Here is a 10,726-nt window from a genome sequence, read left to right as displayed (position 1 = left end):
AAAATATAATCCAAATCACAATATGGCCAAGTACAGTATAGTATATATCAGATAAAAATAGACACCTATAAGTGTGTTTATTCTTTTGCAGAAGCTTGTGACTTATTAGAAAACTGTCAATGCTACACGTGCCAATTGTTTCTCCACTTGTGGTCAAACAATTAGTTGAACGCCAGCAATTCTGTTCATCAATCAAATTTAATTGAAGCCTATACTGAGGAGCATATTGGATGTGAGGGATGATTTCTCTTGTGTCACTTGATAATAATGTCCAAATCATTACAACAGAATGTGGAGCAGTCATACCATTAAACCGTAGCATGAAACCAAAGTAAAGGGGAAATATTATGTTTGTTGCATTCTGCGAATTGAGTGCATACAGTACTTCTTTTTCTTACCCTCTTAACATTGTGCTATTTAGATGAAAACGCTTTCCAACCTGATTATCTCAGTTTCCCTTTTGTACAAGTGCTCTTAATTGCCTTTCTGCAGAGAGCATCATTTATATAATTTCTTCATTATGAACAAATTTAGCTGCTGTTTTTCTCCTTCTCTTGTTTCACAGTTACTGTTTCCAAATAAAAAACAAAAAAAAACAGGCAAGACAAAACCTTTTCTGCAGTCAGTGTATTTTTAGTTCAGTGGAAAAAATCTGAGGTTTCCAGAGCAGACAAATGCATTTTTTTCTCACAAATAATTACAAATAATCCCTCAACAGCTGATGTACAGTAGATTAGGTCCGTGCTTACTGGCATTGTGTACTGACGTTGTGTGTGCCAAGAGCAACTGTAGCACACTCACAGCCTCAGACTGCTCCAACAATAATATGTACGCATTTTTTCATATGTGGTAACCTTTTTATTTTTACTCTTTGAACTGTAGCAAAAGATTAAATTCGTGGAATACCTTTTTAGCATGAGCAGATTCAAACGTGTCGTGCATGTGCCAATTTGTTTTGTTTGGAGCGCAGGATGAACTGGGACAGCAGGCTCGCCTTTGGGAGAACAATTTGTTTGCTTGTTAGCTTTAAGATCCTGTTTAATTTAGATGCACAAATCTGGCAGTGGCATGAACTCCAACTCGGGGCCTCTGGGAGGAGGGGCAGGAGCCAAGTGAAGCTCTTCCAATCCAACCCGCTCGCTTGGTGAAACCTTGTGTGTATCAAACACACACCAAAGGAATGTGTGTCATTTGTTCATTTTATGACTTTGTGTAATTCTGCCGAGCTCAGAGTGTGCCTCGGTTTGCCGTCTGCTTTGTGACAAAACAGTTAAAGAGATTTTCCGAGTGTGTGTTTGTGTATTTTTGTCTGGCAGTCGAAAGACCTGCAATCAGCAGTTTAAATGAACACTGTGGCACTCGGAGTGTAATTCATTTAATCCTGTGAAGTCTCTGAGAAATCTAGTCCAGCCCAACTCTGAGTGCCGAACACAGTAATTGCTGCTAGAGTTCTGCCCCCCTGCAGTTTAAATGAAAGGTGTGTTGCACTTTATCTGCAAATAGAAGAAATAGCCTGTGAGAAAGCAGGTTAGATGTTTTTCGACTGTTAAATGTCCGTGGAAGAGGATTAATGTTTTCTGGACGATAAATAACCTCACACAAAAAAAAAAAACCTTTTGATCTAAATCAAGTTACACTTTTTAAACTGTGAATGTCTGAAATAAAGTTTAATCTCACAGCATGAGTATGAACCACAAAGTTGGCTAAAGTTAAAGACACACACACCCATAAGAAAGTGTAGGTACTGTGTGGTGTGTTACTCCTATTTAATCTATTACCTCCATTGTTGGTGCAGGTTTTGTTCCTCTGGTGTATGTTGTCTAGCACTGGCCTTGATTTGCTCTCTGAGTTGCTGTTAAATTCTATATTTGCATTTGAATGTTATATTTTAAAGCCTGTTCTTCATATTAGCGCTCAGTAGTGATGTAACAGTCACTTTAGTGCCAGATTCACTCAGATCGTGGTCAACTTTGCTACTCTGTAATGTTTTTAGTCGAGTATTATGATTTTCAAGTCTCCACAAAGATTGTTCTGTGTATGTGTTATTCTTATGGCTCTCCAGCTCACCAAATATAATTGTAGACTGCCGCTCCCGGCAAACAAGCACAGACAGGCCAAGTGTACAGGTGGCTGGTATAGTCAAGCATCTACCTGTCAAAAATACAGTATAGAAAAAAGACAAAATGTCAAAAAGCGCAAAGGTGCAGGTGGATTTACCACATGTGACATAAATTGTCTGTTTACATTTTGATAGATAGATTGATTAATGCACAGGTATAATGAGCCATTGTGGTGGTAGATATTGTAATCAGGCACTGATCCCAAACTGCCATTAACCATTTTGCATTTCTTCTTTTTTGTCATTACATTCGTGTATTTTAGTAATGTTTAAATGTACAAATTAGTACAAAAGACCAACAGCAAAAGTCGACTTAGTGTTGAGTGTAAAATCACATGGTCACAAACGAACCTGCAAACTCAGTCTCTGCTCCACTGTGTGTTTACTGGCTTGCTATCAAATTGTTTTACTAAGCCGCTCTTATTTATTCATCTATTTGTTATTATGGCTGCGTTGTGTAAAAGATGTGAGAAGGAGTTGTCTATTCAACTCAAGTCAATTGTCACTTTTTTGGTGTCACTTAATTACTGTAGCGATTTATTCATTTAAATATTTCCTGATTCCAGCTTCGCCCGTTAGATGTGTCAATTTGCTGTTTGTCACTGTTAAATGTGTTTGATGAGCTCATCATGAGGCACTTATTTCACAATGTGTAACACTTTCAGGATGATGTAGCCTATAGGTGCTGTTTTACAACATGGTTCCTCTCCTGTATAGCAAAAGCTCCCACAACCCAGTTTAGACTCAGACGGACAGCCTCTTTTGTTCTAGTAAAAGTTCTGTTTCTGTCTCCACTGCAGAGTATTAAGTACAGTTTAGCCATCTGTAATTCCACAAACCTCTCATGCACATAACAGTGAATTCCTCATTGTGCTGGTGACCCCTGGGCTCATCCTCGAGGACCCATCAGAGCCTCCAGAGCCCACTTGAAGCACCAGTGGCTTATTGAAGAGTGGTGTATAGGTAGGTCATACAGACAGGCACACACAGTCTCTCAGATCATATATTGTACCTGCAGAATAGTGTTTCAGGTTGTGCCAACGCCCCCTGGCTGCGTTCAGCGGAGTTGCAGCCTCGGAGGGTTTTCCGTCCACAGCTTTTTTCCTCCCCTGAAGCTCTCGCCTTTCATGTCACTAGTGCGACTTGCATGTGCAGACGCAGCCAATCTCTTCCTCATGACGACACCGAGGCTGGGCTCCGAGGGCTCCGATCATAATATTTAACACACCCACCACGGATGAACACTTGGAAGGAAGACAAGGCAGTGTTAAGAGGACAAATGACAAACAGGATCCCTGCACCTGCCAAGCCGGTCCCCGATTCCACTTGAACGAGGCTCGCAGCAGCAGACAGCGAGGAGCGGGACGGCAGCCAAGCATCCCTGCCACGGATCACCTGTCATTTACGTGGAATTTCATTTTCTTTATTATATTTTTTCGTCCTAAATTCATCCTTAACCATACATCAGGGAGGTTGTGCTCTTATGGACTGAATCAGTCTCTGCCGTTACTTTCCCCTCCTTGATAGACAGTTAAGACGTTTGACATCTCACTCCGAACAAGGAAGCAGGTTTGATATCGGTGCTTTTTACAGGACCCCCCGCTTTCCTCTCCTCTCCTACCTCCACCTCCACCTCCCCCGTGTTACTTCTTCTTTAACGATTTATTTAGACTCTGAATCCAACAATGCGATGCGTGGAGAGTACTTTTTGAGCCGCTGCCAGTGAAGTATCCAGATCCCACAATGTGTCGGTCTGTCCACCTGTCCGTCTGGGAAGAATTGGGACTATTGTAATAAATAAAGACGGAGCGCATCATGGAGTTGTTAACACAGGCTCACACGCATTATGTTTGCAGCGGTCGTAGTAAATCCTCAAACCAACATCCCTGCTTTGTCATCGATTAACACTGTTATTGGACATCGGTGTCGGCGCCCTAAGGTGCGCTGCGCTTAAAGCTCACACTGTGTTAAAAGAAAGCATGATCAAGATGATATTGTTTCGTAAATTCAGAGTGTTGATACTCATGGTGTTTTTGGTAGCGTGCACCATGCACATCATGATAGACTTGTTACCGAAACTAGAGAAGCGAGCGGCGGGAGCGGACGGCGGGGACGGCGGCTGTCAGTGCGCTCATCACCCGGGCGGGGAGACGCAGGGCTGGGCGAAGCAGCGCGCCAGGTCGGCGGCCGAAGCGGGCTGGCCTAACAAGCACACGCTGAGAATCCTGCAGGATTTCAGCAACGAGCCGAGCTCCAACCTCACGTCCCACTCCCTGGAGAAGATCACGGCGGCCGGGGACAGAGCGGACTCCTTCGGGCGGAGGAGAGCGTCCGCGGGGAAGGCGGAGGACCACAAGCCGCTCATCGGAGACGCGAGTGGGGGTCGCACCGCGCCTGCCCACGGTGTCTCCCGACTGTCTGCTCTGTTTGAGCATCCCTTATACAAGGTTGACCTTCCTCCCCTGACGGACGAAGACACTTTGTTTAACGTCAACACTGACATCAGGTTTTATCCAAGAGCAGCAGGGAACCAAGGATGGTAAGATGATGCATGGGAATCTGTTCAACTTGAAGGGTTACAAGTGGGACAGTGGCAGTCAGACTGACACTACATTATGTGAATGGTGATGGGAAAGTGGATGTAAGTTAGTTGCTCCATCAGCCTTTTACGGTTTTAATGCTGCTTAATGATTTTAATTGGATCTATCTATCTATCTATCTATCTATCTATCTATCTATCTATCTATCTATCTATCTATCTATCTATCTATCTATCTATCTATCTATCTACCAGCAGACAGGTTCTTCCATCCATCCTGTCAGTTTCTGTCTCTTCTCTGCCTCCAGTATAATGTCCACTCATCCATCTTCTGCATCCACCCATCTCTGTCATCTCTATTGTCATGCCATTTTATCCATTTGAGCATGCAACACTTATGAGTTACCATCCTGCTGGATTTGTCAATGTACTTTGATCATCTGTATTCAGTGTGGCTGCATTTTAACCACATATTCATAGTAATGTGTGTGTGTGTGTGTGTGTGTGTGTTATTAAGATGCAGTGTTCCTGCCAGTTCCTTAAGCATTATTTAGGCTGAAACAGCTAGAGACTGCAACAAATACTGTACCCATCTACACTAAAGATAATCTTAACAAGAATCTTCTTGCACCACAACTTCTTGTTAAACCGCCTCTCCTCTCCTCTCCTCTCCTCCCTCAGGCACAATGAACAGGGGAACGAAGAGGACGAGGAATTCTCTCCAACGGGAGAGGTGACAGCAGAGTCGTACCCCAACTGGTTACGTTTTCACATTGGGATCAATCGCTACCAGCTGTATGCCAGACACAGTCCTGTGCTGGACGCCCTGCTGAAGGACCTGGTCACACAGAGGATCACTAGCGTGGGTGAGTCAGTCAAATAGAGCTTTGTTACCAAGGTGTGTGGGCTGAGTGTGGAGTACGGGCAATGATAAGACGCATGGTATCATGTGCACTGGTCAGTCTGAGTATCAGGCCCATATTGATTGACTGTTTTTTTGGAGTAGATAAAAATAATACCAGTTAAAAAACATTAAAAAGAAAAATCTAACAGAAATACAACTCATAAATAATGTACTGATGAACATCAATTATGTAACAGGTACAAACACAAATCGAAAGGTTAGAAATTAAGAATCTAAAATTACCAAGAGGTCCCAATGAATTCATTTTTAAAGTGCTTTGTAGTGAGTTGCAGGTGGATGGTGCAAAAGCTGTTCTTTTACTGTAAGCTCTGTATGAACCCAAGGGACATGGACTGTGAGCCAGTGTTTAGTTCAGGTTTAGTATAGTCCAGTGGCCAAACTAACATAGATGTATGTTATGAAAACCTATTTTCAGTAAGAGATTTTTACATAAACAAATACATATGCAAATCATGCCTCTTGGAGGGAGACGACGGACCAGCCTCTTTATACAGGATGTAGTGGTGAGTGTTACAGGCCTCAGCATTAATCAAACTGAGAGCAGTAGTGGATAGAAGCAAGGGGTTTAAGAGTCTGTATAAGATGTCACCATAACCTTAAACTGAATTTAAAAAGTAACCTCAACAATAGTTTTTTAACAATACAGTGCGAGGCAGGATTTATTCCTACATCAAGCATTTGGCTTCTAAGTCCAAAATATTTGAATAGCAAATGATTCTGTATGAAATATCTGTGTGTTGGTCAGCATTAATGTGATGGAGGTTTAACAACAGTTAAACAATAAATATTTTCACATTTAGTCACATAACTGTGCAACTGTCAGTTTGACTGATATAAGAGTTGATGAGGGAGATGAAGGGTTAATAAATACAGTGGGTCAACCCTAATTCTGCACAGACGAGTATTTATACTTTTGGTAATACATCAGACCAATAGTGTGAGATCTGAATCCACCATGAATCACAGTATGAGTGATGCCACATTCACACACATCTGGTTCTTAACCTTCACTTCCTCTTGTGTGTGTTAGTTAGAAATCTGTGTTCAGCAGCCTTCTCCCTTAATGCTTTGATATAGATCTAACAATCTATGTTTATCAAATAACATGGGTGTGTCAGTGTGTGACAGTGTGTTCATGTTGGTTAAGATGTGCGTCAGAACTGCTGGATGACTCAATTGTTAGTGATGACATCCTGAAAAGTTTTTGTTTCCACTGAAGCTGTGATTTCATGCGTCATGTCATACAGTAATTGTCATTTAAGTGTTAAAATCCCCTAAAGCAAAAAAAAAAAGAAACATTATACTAAATATTTCCACATGACTATAATGGCAAAATAAAAGGAAAAAAAAATCAAGTCTGAATAAACATGGCAATCTTTCCTAAATATCCATTGCTGTCATTTTTGCAAATACTTTGCTTTTAAAGCAGCCATGAAATCAGAGAGTGAACCTGAGCATCCAAACATCAGACTGTGGCTGCAGAAAGTAAAAATATACCACAGTGCAGAAGCAGCACTTTGTATCACTCTGTGAATAATGCACCCTACAGTAAATGTGCCTTACTTTAGTTTTACCTGCTCATTATATTGATGCCACGTTGGCAAAATCTTTGAGAAGAGGAGTTTGTCTTTGTGTGAAAATACTGGGAGATGAATAGTTGTGACTAATAACCATAACCACAATGCTAACTGAAATAGTTAGGAATATTATTTTCGCCGTCGTGTTCTTCTCTGCTGATGCGTGTTAGCTATCCGTATCGACTGCCGCGCTGTTATTAGTCCCTCCATCTCTGGCGGGCAGCTCACCATCATTCACACTGCACATCGCAGCCTGCACTTTAGTAGTTTGTGTGTGTGTTTTGTTCCCTAGTATATAAACCATCAATCTGTAACCAGACACACCTATAAAAACACTGTCTGTGACAGCCCACTGCACGGTATGTGTGTGTGTGTGTGTGTGTGTGTGTGTGTGTGTGTGTATATGTGTGCCTGGAAGCATACATTACAGTTTTTGTGCCCCATAATTGGTGCACACACTTACCACTTATCTGTCTCACTAAAATTACAAAACAGAGACAGCATTAGAAAGTTTCCCTGTTCAGCATTTTCCCCGCAACCATGCTCCTCTCTCTCTCTCTGTTTCTGTCTCTCTCTCTGTCTCTCTGCCTCCCTCTCTTCCCCCCCTCTGTGTCTGTCTCTCTGTCGAGGAGGGGGGCAGGCTGTGGCCTTTTGTTCAGTCTTCCGCTGGACTCATAAATCAAATGCACAGTACCGTGAGGCGGCTCAGGTGAGAGCAGGATGGATTTATCATCGCAGCACAGGAGGGGGTGGGGGTGGGGGGGGGGGTCTCGATGGTGGTGGGCGGACGAGGCTCTGGGCTTTTGTGAATGACCAGAGAACGTGAAGGTGTAGAGGCAAAGACAGACAGGGACATTGATTCATCTGTGGAGAAGCAGAGCAGAGAGATAGATGGGTTGATGAACAGAGGCGCAGATACTGAGACAGATGGCCTTTAGGGGAGAATCAAAAGTACGTCTTGTTGGAAGATCGCTGTTGTTCATGTTTTGTTGCATGTCAGCGCAGATACAATCCACAGAAACAATCAGCTGAGCTTTGCTGTGGGGGCTGGGGGGTTCCACAGAGGATTACCTTTTGTAGTTTTTCGATTAGAAAGAAAATTTCATAAACGGCCATCACAGGGAAGTGAATTGAGGTCAGCTCCTCAAGGATTGTGGCTTAGGGGTTCAAGGTCACAGCATTACATAAAACACAGCCCAGTTATTTGCAATCTCTCAAAGGTTTTAGACTTGATGTATAGCTATAGCAAGTTTAAAGATTACTCTCGGGGCACTATCTACTTGACCTGGCTTCAGCAAATCTGGCACATGTGTAGGCCTAATACTCTCAGTGTACACTGTGGCTTTGATTTCACCCAGTATCCGTCCTCTTTTGTAAAGGCAAGGCACTGACCTGAGGTGATGGAGGTTGTACTTTGTGCAACAGTGTATGTAAAATTCAAAAGCTTTTGAAAATGAGTCACAGTAAATGGGAAGGCTTGCCAGCGGTGAGTAAGATTAAGTGAGACAGACAGAGCATAACAGAGAGAATACGAGTAAGAGGATGACATATACAAACAGAAAAAGAGGAGAGAAAAAACAGAGGAACAAACTGAGAGGGGGAGCTCTGAGAGAAACAACAAGGAAGTCAATAAACACTAAAGGCAGCTCTTTGCAGGGGGTAGAGTGCAGCCAGCTACTCAGCCAGCAAGTGGGTCCACTACAGGGGGCTTATGTTGATATTGGGGTTAGGCAGAAGCGCCGTGTTGTGTAATATGCTCAAGTTAATGCGCTGTAATAAATGGGCAAATCCCCCCAAAATCCTGTCCATTATGACAGAAACACAAGGCATTTAGACGGGCCTTGCCATCCCTTTGTCTCAGTGGGATGGAGGCGGGAAGCTCGCAAGTGAGTCTCCCTCAGCCTCCTGGAGACGTGAGTGATAGTCAGAGACATGTGCTCTGGCTCCTCTCTGTCCCAGAGTTGGCTCCATGAGGTCAGTTCGTGGGAGCGAGGGAGGAAGCGGTCGCAGAGTGTGTAACATCTCCAACAATGTGTTAGAATCCACAGAGGCTCACACAGAAGCATCTGGTCAGAATCAGGTCTGGTGTGTTAAGCCATGGAATAAATGCTCCCTAATAGTACTATAGTGCTGCTGAATTGCATTTTTCAGTGGACTTTCATTCATTCACTGTGGATTTTAGATCTGTCTCAAAGTCTCAATCGCTCCGTTACGCTCTGAAAAATTGTCCATTTCCATGTGCATCCTTCCATCCAGCCCAGAACCAGTCGTGTATTCATTTTCAGCAGATGCTTTTCCCTCAGTCGCACCCACAGCAGCACTTTGATTTGTACAGTGCCTGGCAAATTGGTCAGCAGATGTGATAGCTCTATTACGCATTCATGCAAAATTGCATTCTCCAAATTGGCAAATAAGGGAACAGCTGTGCATATGTGCATAAGTGTATCTGTGCATATTTATGTTTATGAGCATGTGAGTGTGTGTGTGTGTGTGTGTGTGTGTGTGTGTGTGTGTTTGTTTCAAATGGTTTAGATGATGATCTGACATCTCCATTGTTTTCCTTCCCAGCCATGAAATCAGGAGGCACCCAGCTGAAGCTGATCATGACTTTCCAGAACTATGGACAAGCACTATTCAAGCCTATGAAGTAAGTAGCACAGCAACTGGCTGCACTGACATGTTAGACTCCCCCTCATCTTCTGGGTACTGCAGATATTATTATCATTGTTGGAGTACCCATGGTTAAAATGTCCAACAGCACTGTCTTGGATTTAAAAACATGTCACAGATTTCAGCAAATCCAAAAAAAACTTTAAAAAAAAAAAAAACGAACATCAAAAATCTGTTTGATACACTTGGTTTGATGCACCCACTTGTAATGCATATGTTTCAAGAGGGCCACACAAAATCTCATCTGAATAAGTGCCAAGCGCTGCTGCTGCTGCTGCTGCATCTTTCGGTGTGCTCAGATACACAGCTCTCCCCTCTGTGTGATCTTTTTCTGATGGGGAATCGTCTGTCTGCTTTTTAATTAACATCAACAGGCTTATGTGTTAATTAAAATGAGCACTGAGCCGTCGTGAAAGGCGTCTTTGGGGAGCCATATATGCTGGCAAAGACGCATCGCACATGAAAAAGAAACCCCCTCCCTCTCATCTGTCGGCAAAGTTGTGCCCGATGGATCCCCCCCCCCCCCTCCCCCCGTGCCAACAGGGATAAACAATGTCCAGGTCAACTGGGCTGTCATCACAAGTTATTGCTCACGAACATGGTTTGATTTGAGAGACAGATAGAGAGGACGTTTCTGTGTGAATAATACTTGCCAAAGCTCGAGGCATCATATCATGATGACCGGCGCAGGTATGGGTTGTGATTTTTTCTTTATTTCAAGTGAGCTAAACCCATTACCATACCATCCAAAGTCACATTAGTGGGAGGATAAGGATTCTAGGCCTGTGAGTTCAACATCAACTTGAAAATAAATGATGAAATGTTGCTGCTGAATATCTTTCCACTGTCGGGGCTTGATTTATGAAGAGACTGCAGTTTATTCAGAAGTTTATTCA

At 43.0% G+C, this 10,726-nt stretch overlaps 1 protein-coding gene across 1 annotated transcript in view; it reads left to right on the top strand.

Annotated features, from left to right (window-relative positions):
• The first annotated feature begins 3,254 nt into the window (after positions 1–3,254).
• Positions 3,255–10,726, top strand: part of fam20ca (FAM20C golgi associated secretory pathway kinase a) — a 38,664-nt gene continuing 31,192 nt past the window's right edge. The window contains exons 1-3 of the mRNA XM_085784356.1: positions 3,255–4,658; positions 5,340–5,524; positions 9,729–9,807. Coding sequence (XP_085640482.1) covers positions 4,099–4,658; positions 5,340–5,524; positions 9,729–9,807 — 824 coding nt within the window. The 5' untranslated portion in view covers positions 3,255–4,098. The remainder of the gene's footprint in view (positions 4,659–5,339; positions 5,525–9,728; positions 9,808–10,726) is intronic.

The sequence above is a fragment of the Trachurus japonicus genome, chromosome 8 (genome assembly GCF_045865225.1).
Source record: "Trachurus japonicus isolate A0001 chromosome 8, Traja_1.0".
Classification (NCBI taxonomy): Eukaryota; Metazoa; Chordata; class Actinopteri; order Carangiformes; family Carangidae; genus Trachurus; species Trachurus japonicus.
This window is presented reverse-complemented; position numbering and strand designations above follow the sequence as displayed.